General features: G+C 42.1%; 1 protein-coding gene across 1 annotated transcript; it reads right to left on the bottom strand.

Moving 5' to 3' along the window:
- Window positions 1-6,290: 6,290 nt before the first annotated feature.
- On the bottom strand, window positions 6,291-7,877 carry LOC138957329 (putative uncharacterized protein ENSP00000383309). Its single transcript, XM_070328456.1, has one exon. It carries the CDS (start codon window positions 7,875-7,877, stop codon window positions 6,291-6,293), a length of 1,587 nt encoding a protein of 528 aa, XP_070184557.1.
- Between the last annotated feature and the right edge of the window lie 6,361 nt (window positions 7,878-14,238).

Genomic DNA, 14,238 nt, shown 5'->3' with positions numbered 1-14,238 from the left:
TTCCATAAGGTTTGATTGCGTACACTTATCTGCTGTTCATTACTGCTTATTTCTTTGATCTTGTGTTTATTGTTTAGCCAGGTGATAAAAGCTTGTTTCCAGAAATATTGCTTTATGGCACCTAGTCCTTTAAAATTTTCTGCACTCACATTTGAGCGCAGACAGCATAAGCGTTCGCCCAGTTTTAAAAATGATGCTAATGGAATCTGTTGCCACTTTGCGTTACTTCCGTCCAGCAGCCTCATAATCCATGAAATTAGAAATGATGTTTGTACATCTTTGACATTAATCATTTTCAGACCTCCAAGATTTGTCTCTTGGCACATTACTTTTCTATTAACTTTTTCATAAGCTCTTTTGTTTGAATATTTTTTCTTCCAGATAAATCGGAATAGAGATGAATTTAGCTTATTGAGGAAGTTTTCTGTGGCACATAGAGATTGCAGTGCGTAAGTAAATTGTGACAACATTAATGTTTTGACTATTCAAATTTTCCCCATTATACTTAGGTTTCTTTTCGACCATGTTGCTATTAATGAATTTACTTTATGTAGTTTAGGTTCCCAGTTTTCTTCTATGTTGGAGGCTGGGACAGAGTTGTTGAAATGAATTCCTAAGATTTTGATTTGTTTTTTCCAAATAATATTACATGGTCGGTCAGCAGAAAATTTATTTATACCAAGCCACATTGCTTCTGTCTTTTGATCATTCATTGCTAACCCTGAAAATTTTGAAAACTGAGTTATAAGATGTAATACGTTTCTTAGGTCTTTCTCATCTTGTAGGAAGAAACTAATGTCGTCAGCATACATAAGTAGTTTAAGAATTTCACCATGTCTATCAGAATTCCTTGGCAGTTTAATCCCTTTAACATCTTGATCTGCACGGATTTTGATTGCTAACACTTCGAGGGCCAGAACAAAGGCTAATGGCGAAAATGGACATCCTTGTCTTATTCCAGCATCACATGGGAATGGACTCGAGATCCATCCCATGTAATTAATACTACTCTCTGTATTTTTTGTTAAGGTATCGACCCACCTAATAAAATGTTTACCTGGGCGCATAAGCCAGAGCTTATATAAAATGTACCTGCATTGATGTCATGTAGAGTCTTGCTCGTTAGTTCTTTAACATGATTATGTGGGTTTTCCAGGGACGCAATTTTCAGTGGCTTTTAACGCTGCGAAGCTATTTGAGTGAAGCACTGAACAGTGCCCAAAGAAAGGTCAATGCTTCGTCATAAAACAAAACTGATAATATTATTGACAAAGAATTCGGTTAGTAGATCTTGAACAGTGTCTTACAACTTGCAGGGGAGCTCGCAATCTCTGTCGGTTTAAGTCAGCGCTCGTTGTTTAATTGCTTCTCACTTGGTACAAACATATTATGTTCAGACATGCACTGAATGTATATCTCTCTCTCTCTCTCTCTCTCTCTGCTGTTCTTCAAGAGATGCAGTAAGTGTTTTAACAACAATCTGTGGGTGTTTTTTTGTTCAAAGCCAGCGCACACGCGCGCACTGAAATACGCCAAATTCTCAAGTCCACAGCGCATATGAAAATGGTCGGTGATCTGGTGTTTACAAACGTGAGCCTTAAAAGGCTTTTCGTCTTGTTCATTTCTATTTCTATTTCTGCTTTTAATTGCAAGACACCGTTCTTTTTTCCCTTCTTTAGTTTCTTTGTTTTTATCCCAGCGAAGCTGGAGGTATCCCACGAACGCTTTACTGTAATCGACTTGAGAAATGTTCACACCGATAATACATGATAAAGAAGGATTCGTTGTGCCCGATTATGGGCTACAGTTGGAGATGGAAGTTCACCAAAAATTGGGACCATACTAACAAAAATACGGTGGGTAAAATTGGCGCCCCCATTTTTTCAGCAAACGCCACCCAAGGCCGCTTTGCTTCAAAATCTGCCGTGCACAAACCGTTCATCACAAGCAAATTCCCAAGGCAAGTAACTCATACTCTAGCGACAAGAGTAGTTCCCCTTCTTTTAACGCAGTTTCTTCGACAACACTGACTGCGATCCGACGGTCAGTTTTCAACAATATTTCATTTTATCACACGCAACCAAATGCACACATCTCATCAATTTAAACAACATAAAGCGGTTTCATACACTATTTTCCCCAGAAAACTGAACTTCATACAGTAATTAACGTTGGAACACGGGTGCAAAAATTCGTCTGCTAGTCCCATTTGGCGAAAGAACATTATCATAAGCGATACTAAAACATAAACAGAACACGTATGTGTGTGTGTCTCTCTCTGTGTCTGTTTGTGGCTGTCTTTCGGTCTGTCTGTCTGTCTGACTCTCTCATTCTCTCTCATATTCTCTCTCTCTCTCTCTCTCTCTCTCTCCCTCTCCCCCTCTCTCTCTCTCTCTCTCTCTCTCTCTCCCTCTCTCTCTCTCTCTCAGCCTTTTTTTCCTTTTCAACATAAGGAGAGAGAAAGAGAGTGCGCTGTTGTGTTGGCACCTGTTTGGGTCTGTGTGCGTAAGTATTTGTGTGTGTGTGTGTGTGTGTGTGTTTTGTGTGTGTGTTTGTGTGTGTGGATGTGTGCGTGTGGGTGTAAGTGTGTTTGCGTGTGTGAGTGTGTGTGGTTGTGTGCGTGTATGTGTGTGTGTGTGTGCGTGAGAGAGATAGCGAGAGAGAGAAAGAGGTAATGATAGAAAGAGAGAAGATACAGAGACAGAGACAGAGACAGAGAGAGAGAGACATAGAGAGAGAGAGAGAGAGAGAGAGAGAGAGAGAGAGAGAGAGAGAGAGAGAGAGAGAGAGAGAGAGAGAGAGAGAGAGAGAGAGAGAGAGAGAGAGAGAGAGAGAGAGAGAGAGAGAGAGAGAGAGAGAGAGAGAGAGACGGACGATTGATCTTCGCTGGGGGTATGCAGTGCCTTGGCAATGCACATCTACTTAATTTTATTTTTCATTTCTGCATTTATTGCGTGTTATTGTTAATTATTCCCCCCTCTGCTTCTTTACTCCTGTAAACTTGTAGAGCTAGTTATTTTTCGATAATGACCCAGCAACCAAACAAATAACGAGCCAGCAACAGCCTGAATCCTCGATAGTGCAATGGGTTGAGAAGCTGTTCTGTTTTGGTACTACTTTTGCGACTGAAAAGTTCCGAACGCTCTATACGTACGAAGTATACATCTCTGGAGCAAACAATACAAACATACCGCATTTAAATTAACAACTACAGGCCTGAACACATGAATCTCCAAATAAAATCCATGAGTGTTGTTGTTTTCTGAATCTAGATCTGCCGTGCACAAACCGTTCATCACAAGCAAATTCCCAAGGCAAGTAACTCATACTCTAGCCGACAAGAGTAGTTCCCCTTCTTTTAACGCAGTTTCTTCGACAACACTGACTGCAATCCGACGGTCAGTTTTCAACAATATTTCATTTTATAAACAGATCACACGCAACCAAATGCACACATCTCATCAATTTAAACAACATAAAGCGGTTTCATACACTATTTTCCCCAGAAAACTGAACTTCATACAGTAATTAACGTTGGAACACGGGTGCAAAAGTTCGTCTGCTAGTCTCATTTGACAAAGAACATTATCCTGAGCGATACTAAAACATAAACAGAACACACAATATCTGCCTTTACCGCCACAGCAGAATACCAGCTTATCTGTGTACTTGATTTTAGTCTAAAACAGGGAAACTGACAAGAAGTGTTAACAGAATGGAATGATTTGCATGGAACTATACAGCCGCGCATTAATCGATCGCCTGCGCAGGTTGACTGGTTGAGTGATTCGGATTCGATCAAACTTTCGCACAAAAACTCCTGTTTTCTTTGAATAACTGAAGAAAGGGGGAATAAAGAGGTTACACACCTCGTCTCAGTGATTATTAAAAATAATGGTCTCAGTTCGCGGTCATGAAAAAGCTCGCTGAAGCTCGCATTTTTCATGATCCGCTAACTTCGACCATTATTTTTAATAATCACTGAGACTCGGCATGTAACCTCTACATAAATTATCAGTGTTTTTTTCCGCCCTTGTTTCGTCTTTTTGTGCCTATTACTGTTTGACGTTTCCTGCTCGGAATTGTTATGGAGGTGTTATGTTCGTGGTAGGTCGGAGTTTTTATTTATGATGCCAGACAGTGATTGATGTTAAGCATGACAGCTTTGAGCGGTCGTCGCCCTTGGATAGATTTGTCTCCCTTGTTTGCTTAATCGGCCTGCTTGTACTTGGGGTTTTTCCGTGTGGTCAATTCTCAGACTTGTTGCTCTCCGTTGTTCTCGCTGTTTTGGTCTTTGTGTTTGTTTTCTTGTTTGTTTGTTCTCCTTGTTTGTTTGTTCTCCTTGTTTCTGCCTTGTTTGTCTATGTGCTTGAAGAAGACCCTAGTGTTGAAACGTTGCTGTCGGGAGATGGGAAAATATCAACCCTTAGCCAACCAGGTGCGGCAGGGATTCCAACCCGCGACCTTCCGGTGTCTTATATCCACCAGGCCAATGCGCCCGTCCATGGGATGTTTCTATTCCAGAGCACTTTTGTGATGGTAGACAATGAAGGATAATAACTATACACCAGCCCCTGTGCTTCATTACGGAACATATATATTCAGATCTATTACATATATGTATATATACATATATTAACTGTCTGATTTGTTACCTTTTTTTGTTAAAGTTATATCTTTGTTTCAAAGCCCTCTGGGCCCAAAACAATAAAATACTTGACTTGACTTGACTTGACTACTGTATTAGAGACTGTTCAGCGCACAGAGAAAGTGAACTCTACAGTCTTTGATTGTATGGGACAGTATGCATACTGTACGCTTTTGCCTGATGTTTCCACAATGATTCATAATTTTCTGTAGTTTTATTTGTTCGGACTTTCCGTACATACCCGTTTTGTTAAAACAATGTTCGCCATTTACCTCGTCGTCTTTACTTCGAAGGCGCACATTTATGTTTGTATTTCTCCTTCTGCGTACGTGGGCTGCGACTCCGACTTACACTCGCATAGGCACGTGTGGGCTTTGCCCTTAATGTATTATGGTCAGTTTTGGGGATATATTTTTGTTTTCAGGAAAATCGCTTTAATTAATTATGTTTTATATAATCTGCCGCTCGCACGGCTAGATTTGTGTATAATTATATGGTTTGCATTGTATACAATATGTGGCACGCATGGCTAGTAGTTACATAACTTATATCGTTTATATGCCGCCATCTGTCGAAGTTATATGATTTTGAGTCACCTCGAGGCATTGAAAAGGTTTTCATCCGATAGTGGCCATTCACTCGACAGAAATACACGGAAAAGTATTATCACTTCGAGGCATCCAGAAAGTTTCCATTTCATAGTTGTCATCCACGTTAACGGTACTGTCGAACCTGTCCCTACGGCCACCTCTCGGAAGCGGCCACCTACTCACAGCGACCACTCCCATGGACGACATTTTGTTCTACATAATTCACCGTTCCATTTTTGGTATTGGTATCATATCGTCCTGTGACGTCACCCTCATCTAAATTCGGGCTGCTTTCTTCCTGGGGAAAGCGAGCTGCCATAAAGTAATGTACTTTCCTTTAAAACCAAAAACATCGTTCCTGCATGCGTCCATTGATGTTTAGACTTTTTGCTTAGCGAACGCCTGTCTTTAACGACCACGTGTGGTCGCTCATACAGGTGGTCGTTGTAGGCAGGGTTGACTGTACAATTCTTTTTGTGTAACTCATCTTGTCAGCCATCACAGATCTGAAAAAAAAGAAAGAAAGAAAAAAAAAAAAAAAAAAAAGTAAGAAAGACATCCCGACACAAAAACTCACTGAGGCTGCTTGACTTTGTCCTGTGACGAATGGGAAGGATGCTCTCGGTTTGCGTAACAGCCTGGACAGATACGCGTGCGGCGAACACGATCGTGAAGCCATAATGATTTGTACATTTACGGCAGAAATACACGGAAGGGAAATAAGTAACACAATATCGCATTTAGAGAAATTGTATTAAGTAATGGTCTTCTCACAAGTAATCATCTCTTTCATGATCGAAATACCCTGAGTGCTTAACTCTTCAGCTTAATTCCGTGATAAGAGCACGCCAATATATCACACAGACAATCAATCTCTCAGCACTTTGTCACACCCAATGGAATCAACCAATGGATTTGTCTACTATCTCTCCATTGCTATATTGCCTCTTGCCGTCGGCATTAATTCTAACAATGCCTGTTATGAAAGTTTTCCATCCGATGTCATCGATATGGCCCTTTTAGCTGAATGAAAGCGTCTCCCCTGTCCGGTATCAGCCGGATTGTTGTGGTTTGACGAGTGACGTGATAGTCGGGGAAGGCCGGATTGTTGTGGTTTGACAAGTGACGTGGTAGTCGGGAAAGGCCGGATTGTTGTGGTTTGACGAGTGACGTGGTAGTCGGGGAAGGTCGGGTTGTTGTGGTTTGACGAGTGACGTGATAGTCGGGGAAGGCCGGATTGTTGTGGTTTGACGAGTGACGTGGTAGTCGGGAAAGGCCGGATTGTTGTGGTTTGACGAGTGACGTGGTAGTCGGGGAAGGTCGGGTTGTTGTGGTTTGACGAGTGACGTGGTAGTCGGGGAAGGTCGGGTTGTTGTGGTTTGACGAGTGACGTGGTAGTCGGGGAAGGTCGGGTTGTTGTGGTTTGACGAGTGACGTGGTAGTCGGGGAAGGTCGGATTGTTGTGGTTTGACGAGTGACGTGGTAGTCGGGGAAGGTCGGGTTGTTGTGGTTTGACGAGTGACGTGGTAGTCGGGGAAGGTCGGGTTGTTGTGGTTTGACGAGTGACGTGGTAGTCGGGTAAGGTCGGGTTGTTGTGGTTTGACGAGTGACGTGGTAGTCGGGGAAGGCCGGATTGTTGTGGTTTGACGAGTGACGTGATAGTCGGGTAAGGTCGGGTTGTTGTGGTTTGACGAGTGACGTGATAGTCGGGTAAGGTCGGGTTGTTGTGGTTTGACGAGTGACGTGATAGTCGGGGAAGGCCGGATTGTTGTGGTTTGACGAGTGACGTGATAGTCGGGTAAGGTCGGGTTGTTGTGGTTTGACGAGTGACGTGGTAGTCGGGGAAGGTCGGGTTGTTGTGGTTTGACGAGTGACGTGGTAGTCGGGGAAGGTCGGATTGTTGTGGTTTGACGAGTGACGTGGTAGTCGGGGAAGGTCGGGTTGTTGTGGTTTGACGAGTGACGTGGTAGTCGGGGAAGGTCGGGTTGTTGTGGTTTGACGAGTGACGTGGTAGTCGGGGAAGGCCGGATTGTTGTGGTTTGACGAGTGACGTGGTAGTCGGGGAAGGTCGGGTTGTTGTGGTTTGACGAATGACGTGGTAGTCGGGGAAGGCCGGATTGTTGTGGTTTGACGAGTGACGTGGTAGTCGGGGAAGGTCGGGTTGTTGTGGTTTGACGAGTGACGTGGTAGTCGGGGAAGGCCGGATTGTTGTGGTTTGACGAGTGACGTGGTAGTCGGGGAAGGTCGGGTTGTTGTGGTTTGACGAGTGACGTGGTAGTCGGGGAAGGTCGGGTTGTTGTGGTTTGACGAGTGACGTGGTAGTCGGGGAAGGTCGGATTGTTGTGGTTTGACGAGTGACGTGGTAGTCGGGGAAGGCCGGATTGTTGTGGTTTGACGAGTGACGTGGTAGTCGGGGAAGGTCGGGTTGTTGTGGTTTGACGAGTGACGTGGTAGTCGGGGAAGGTCGGGTTGGGTTCGAGAAGGGGTTGACGATTTGACAAGTCGGCAGAAACAGAGAATGTCTGCCATGATTTTAATTCACCAAGATCACCGAGACTGATCTTCAAGGCAAAAGGTTTCTTTGGCAAACAATTGGACTCACAATCTGACGCTCTGGCTTCCACATGGGATAAGGTCATCCCTCCACATGGGATAAGGTCATCCCTCCACATGGGATAAGGTCATCCCTCCACATGGACACAGACCAACATATCAACAGCCAGGCTGCAGAATAGGATTTCAAAACTGTCTTAAAAAGTCATAAAAACACTCCCCGTTGGGCACACATAGCAAAACGGTTATTTATTTTTGGTGTGTGGAGGGATGCTTTTAATAATAATAATAATAATTGTCAGTAAGTACTGGTGTCACATGACTGATGTGAACCAGTTGATTGGCTAAAGGCGATGCGCTAAAACTGTTAGCGCACTCTTGGAGTGCGCTAACTTTTCCACAGAGCGTATTCTTGCGCCCTTTGCCTAAGCAAGACTGTGCTCTCATCCTCAGAATTAATTAATGACATGTAGCTTATATTCTCCACAATACCAAATGACCATAAATTCCCTGCTTCTCAATTAAAGCAGAAGTGGGTTTTTTTCTGACAGATTGCATGTGCCTGTGCCAGTGCCAGTGATCTAAAAAAAATAGAAGCCGCTGTGTTTCATCTAATTTTCGCCGACTTGCATCTAGCCTTCTTCTCATATGCCGTGTTAGTGGCATGTAGCTTATCATCCACATTACCAAATGATGAGTTAGTATACAATTCCCAGCGGCTAACAGAAAACACAAGTGTTATTCCGATAACGTACCAGCTAGACCAGTTTGGAAGACTGACTCGATCGACTCTGTAGCAGACAACACAGAAATACGACTACATCAGTTCAGTAAATGAATGGTTTCAGAATTATTATTTCAAACCAAGAACAATCGTAATCGAAAACGTGTAAGTTTCAGAACGTTCGTACCATATATAAGATTTATAAGCAGCCTGCCTCATGCGTACAGACTCAGTGCAGACTGCAGTCGTTCCATTGCCCAGGTTGGCAGGTAGCCTAGCAGACGACATTAACCCCGCTCAGCAAATTAACATGTTGGGCAAATGTGAACGAAAAAACGATGGGGATATAATACGTGTAGGGTTCAGAGCATTCTTACCGTTCATATTTAGTATCAGACTCCCCGATGAGTGAAGATAGAACACGAGAAACATGCCACATTTGTTTTGAAAATGTGCGAACCGTCGAGTCCCGCTTTGAGTCAATTCAAGGGGAGTCACTCCGCATAGTCAATCCGTCGAAGCTCGACTGGAGGTTTCGAATCGCAAATAATGAAGAGCCTTTCTCCGAGTTCAAATGAGGTCTCTATGAAAGATCATCACTGTTCAGATTAACGCTACACTGGAATTTACCAACAGAAATTAAAATGCGTGTGACGAAAGCACGACACACTTGAGACACCCCACACAAAAGTAGATCTTTACTGTGCACGACCTGACCACACAGTTATGCCTATTCAAATGCGCATTGCAAAATGTGCGTTTGGAATCTTCTTTTTTCTATGGCGGTACTGACAATATCGTTATTGAAACAATCCCAGTGCACTAAGGGATTTATAGAGCAAATCTCGAAAATAATTATTGAACTCAGCGCTATGCGCTTCGTTCAATAATGAATTTTCTCGATTTGCTCTATAAATCCCTTAGTGCACTGGGATGTCTCAATAACTTAAATAATAATAATAATAATAATAATAATAATAATAATAATAATAATAATAATAATAATAATAATTGTCAGTAAGTACTGGTGTCACATGACTGATGTGAACCAGTTCTTTGGCTAATGGCGATGCGCTAAAACTGTTAGCGCACTCTTGGAGTGCGCTAACTTTTCCACAGAGCGTATTCTTCCGCCCTTTGCCTAAGCGAGACTGTGCTCTCATCCTCAGAATTAATTACTGACATGTAGCTTATATTCTCCACAATACCAAATGACCATAAATTCCCTGCTTCTCAATTAAAGCAGAAGTGGTTTTTTTTTCTGACAGATTGCATGTGCCTGTGCCAGTGCCAGTGATCTAAAAATAGAAGTCGCTGTGTTTCATCTAATTTTCGCCGACTTGCATAGATTCTTCTCATATGCCGTGTTAGTGGCATGTAGCTTATCATCCACATTACCAAATGATGAGTTAGTATACAATTCCCAGCGGCTAACAGAAAACACAAGTGTTATTCCGATAACGTACCAGCTAGACCAGTTTGGAAGACTGACTCTATCGACTCTGTAGCAGACTACACAGAAATACGACTACATCAGTTCAGTAAATGAATGGTTTCCGAATTATTATTTCAAAGCAAGAACAATCGTAATCGAAAACGTGTAAGGTTCAGAACGTTCTTACCATATATAAGACTTATTACCAGCGTGCAGACTCAGTGCAGACTGCAGGGGTTCGATTGCTCAGGTAGCCTAGCACTAGCAGACGACATTAACCCCGCTCAGCAAATTAACATGTTGGGCAAATGTGAACGAAAAAAACGATGGGGATATAATACGTGTAGGGTTCAGAGCATTCTTATCGTTCATATTTAGTATCAGACTCCCCGATGAGTGAAGATACAACACGAGAAATATGCCACATTTGTTTTGAAAATGTGCGAACCGTCGAGTCCTTCGAGTCAATTCAAGGGGAGTCACTCCGCACAGTCAATCCGTCGAAGCTCGACTGGAGGTTTTGAATCGCAAATCCTTTCTCCGAGTTCAAATGAGGTCTCTCTGAAAGATCATCACTGTTCAGATTAACGCTACACTGGAATTTACCAACAGAAATTAAAATGCGTGTGACGAAAGCACGACACACTTGAGACACCCCACACAAAAGTAGATCTTTACTGTACACGACCTGACCACACAGTTATGCCTATTCAAATGCGCGTTGCAAAATGTGCGTTTGGAATCTTCTTTTATTCTATGGCGGAACTGACAATATCGTTATTGAAACAATCCCAGTGCACTAAGGGATTTATAGAGCAAATCTCGAAAATAATTATTGAACTCAGCGCTATGCGCTTCGTTCAATAATGAATTTTCTCGATTTGCTCTATAAATCCCTTAGTGCACTGGGATGTCTCAATAACTTAAATAATAATAACAATACTAATACTAATAATGCGGCTGTATTTACTGTGCAAACAACTCTAAATATGGCAAAAGTGTCACGTGATAATCAACCGTTTGGTTTCGGAGTTCGCTGAAGCAGACTGTTGTGATGCAACCATATATTACGGTCTCCTTCCGGCAACAGTCCCAACATTTCGATTTATCCAGCGTCGCGGACGACGCTGGTATCTGCGGTCGGGAAGACTTTCCACGAATTTGCCTGCAGGGCGCCGCCATGTTTTCTGTGCTCGACTGCGAGCAGACCACAGGCACATTACACCCAAAATTCTTGTAGGCATACACAGACGCAACATAGCATATACAGACAATAACACCCACAACACTTCAACTGCATATGAAAGGAATAAAAATAAATCCGCAAATCAGTCGCGCACAAAACACCAGAAAGAAAAACAAGGAGTAGGCCTACCAAAGCGGCGTGCAGAAACTAAACTGACTCGGAGACTGAGAAGAAACATTTATCACACGACTGTGGATAGCAAACATTAAAATAAAACAGATAAGTCAAGCAAAAAATAAACACAAATATCGAAAACACAATAAACAAAGGTAAAGAAAACAAAAAGAGATGCTTGCCGACAGTCAGTGTGTGTGTGCGTGGTTTGCCGTGTGCGTCAGCGGGGTGTGTGTGTGTGTGTGTGTGTGTGTGTGTGTGTGTGTGTGTGTGCGTGCGCGTGCATGCGTGCGTAGGCTACGTTCTTGCGTGTGTGCGTTCGAATGAGAAAGAAGAGAGAGAGAGGATTGAACAATGAGGTCACGTTCTCTGTCACATGAATACATATACATGTAAAGCCGAGCGGTCTTAGCTTCACATTAACTATAACTGTCTGTGTCTGTGTCTTAGATGTTATTCGTGTTTGAAGGTCATTTGTCAGGATGGCAATCACACGACAGGACAAACAGACACACAGAATATAAACTCAAGAAGAGGCAGGTAAAGTTCAAAATTGTATTGAATCAAAACAAATCATAAAAACAACTCAATACAATGCGTAGGTTCTTTTCAGAAAGTATATCTGTACATTGGTTCACTCTATTCCTGTAATTTTCCTACTCCTTACAAAAATATTCTGAGTCCTAAAATGGTTGAAAATTTGGGCATGACCCGTAGGTACCTTTAGCAAAATACGCTACTGAAAGCAATATCCTATGTCCTAAAATGGCTGAAAATTTGGGCAGAGGTTCGGGGCCTGAGTGAAAAATAAAGTAAAAGAGCAAAGCGACGCCACTTTACTCGCCGTGTGGTAACCTGGGACTGCGGAACGTTTGTTTTTAACCCTGTCAGTTCAGTCCACAGGGCGGAGTCCGGTATACCATTTAGACACTTAAGCCAGGTTGGTTGCCAAAACTCCGGAGGACAGTTTAGAGATAACAACAAATACTTCTCAGTACTCAGGTTTGGACTCATCTACAACCATTCCCACCGAAGCAATGCTGTAACCCTAAGTGGTGGTGGGGAGTCCGGTATACCATTTAGACACTTAAGCCAGGTTGGTTGCCAAGACTCCCCCGAACCTTGAAAACTAACAGCTTATATACCTTCCATGACTGTCCATGACGTCACAGCTAAGGAACCAATGAAAACGTCGCACTGGGATCACCTAACAAAATGGGGAGGGAGGGGGGAGAGTTTCGAGGCTGCTATCAGCTTCCATAGAAGCTACAGTTAAAACCCCTCAAACATACACAAAAACTCCTGTACAAAGAAAACTACATCAAAAACGCTATAAAGAAATACATCAATAAAATGGAAATTCCACGACGCATCATTTGATACCAAACACTCATTGGTTATCAACACTGTGAACAAAGTGCAAAACCTCTGACTATTATCTCGCAAAATAGTCATGTCACACCAAAAATGTATGCAGTTACAAGTTAACCACAGTCAAACACAGTGTATATTCAACAGGCTTCTCATATGTAGATGATAAACATAAAATCTACATTCTACTAAACAAATGAATACAGACTACATGTTTATATTGAATACATGGGTAAAAGAAAGAATGATATACATGTAAAAGCTACATAAAAGACGAAAGAGAGAGAGAGAGAGAGAGGAGAGAGAGAGAGAGAGAGAGAGAGAGAGAGAGAGAGAGAGAGAGAGAGAGATAGAGAAAGAGAGAGAGAAAGAGAGAGAGAGAGAAAGAGAGAGAGAGAGAGAGTGTGTGTGCGTGTGTGTTCGTCTGTGTGTACCAAGTATTATTCAACATGGAAGTAAAGAATCAAGCTGGAAAGGAGGGTGGGGGGGGGGGGGAAGGTGAGAGTTGGATGTCGAAAAACAATGCTTTCGCGGGCGGTCCACGTGCTCAAAACTAAGCCGTAGCGAGTTTGTGACCTAGGGTTCATATCCCGTCAGTCAAGCCGGCGCCATCGTGTCAAAACCAATTTAACCAATTAATTCTACCGCAAGAGAACAATAGAAAAGTACTATATCATCCTTATCTCCGAACAATTTACTAGGGGAAAGAACAAATATGATTTTAGAGTGTGAATCTTAATTCCACACCGTTTCGATACTAACCTAGATAATATATTCTGCTCTCTACACTTTCTCTTCTTCCTCACTCTATAAACTTTAAGAAGAAAATTGCATATGGAGAAAAGACAAAACAAAATTATTCATGTAGTCGCTTTTCTCCACAATGCCCCCCTCCACAAAAACAGTTTGCCCTCAAACTGAAAATGACCGAGGGTATTGAAACTTCCTGAAGCAGAAGCAAAAATATAGTCCTGCTGCTAAGTATACATCAAACACTATAAGTACCATCGTTCTACACAAAGCAAAACTCATATTTATAGAAAACCAGTGAAACACCAATGCCTCTCTTTCTTTTGCTTCTGACACCAAATGTAAAAAAACGAGCGGAAGAATAAGATATGCGTTAGAAACACCATTAGTAACGCCGAACCAACAAACTCTGTCCGTTCTTATTGGATTCCAACTCAAAAATAGTGAATTTGGCCCAAACCAAATAAAAACACCTCTCTCGGCTTCTCAGTTCTATTATCATAATAAATTTCAAACAGAAAAAGAAAAAAATATATTGTTACAAAAAAAATAGTAGAATTATGCGATTATAATTTCTTTCACCGACAACAAAAGGAGGGACGTTAAAAAAAACCGTCGAAATAATTTGTTTCTTCGCGACCTTCCCAATGAAATAAGTGATGTATTTTACAGGTTACAGTAAAAACAACGAAAACAAAAAAAAACTGTTATAGTGACACAAAATTGTTATAAAAGAACGTTAGACTTTCCACTCTAGTCTTCTGTTCCATTTAAAAAAAACAACCACACACCGATTTACTTCGCCAT

Source organism: Littorina saxatilis, unplaced genomic scaffold, assembly GCF_037325665.1.
Source record: "Littorina saxatilis isolate snail1 unplaced genomic scaffold, US_GU_Lsax_2.0 scaffold_373, whole genome shotgun sequence".
Classification (NCBI taxonomy): Eukaryota; Metazoa; Mollusca; class Gastropoda; order Littorinimorpha; family Littorinidae; genus Littorina; species Littorina saxatilis.
The sequence above is the reverse complement of the archived record's forward strand: the minus strand, read 5'-3'. Positions and strand labels throughout refer to the sequence as shown.

Coding starts and splice junctions, on each gene's coding strand:
- LOC138957329 (XM_070328456.1), bottom strand. CDS start 7,877: ATGACCTTATCCCATGTGGAAGCCAGAGCGTCAGATTGTGAGTCCAAT.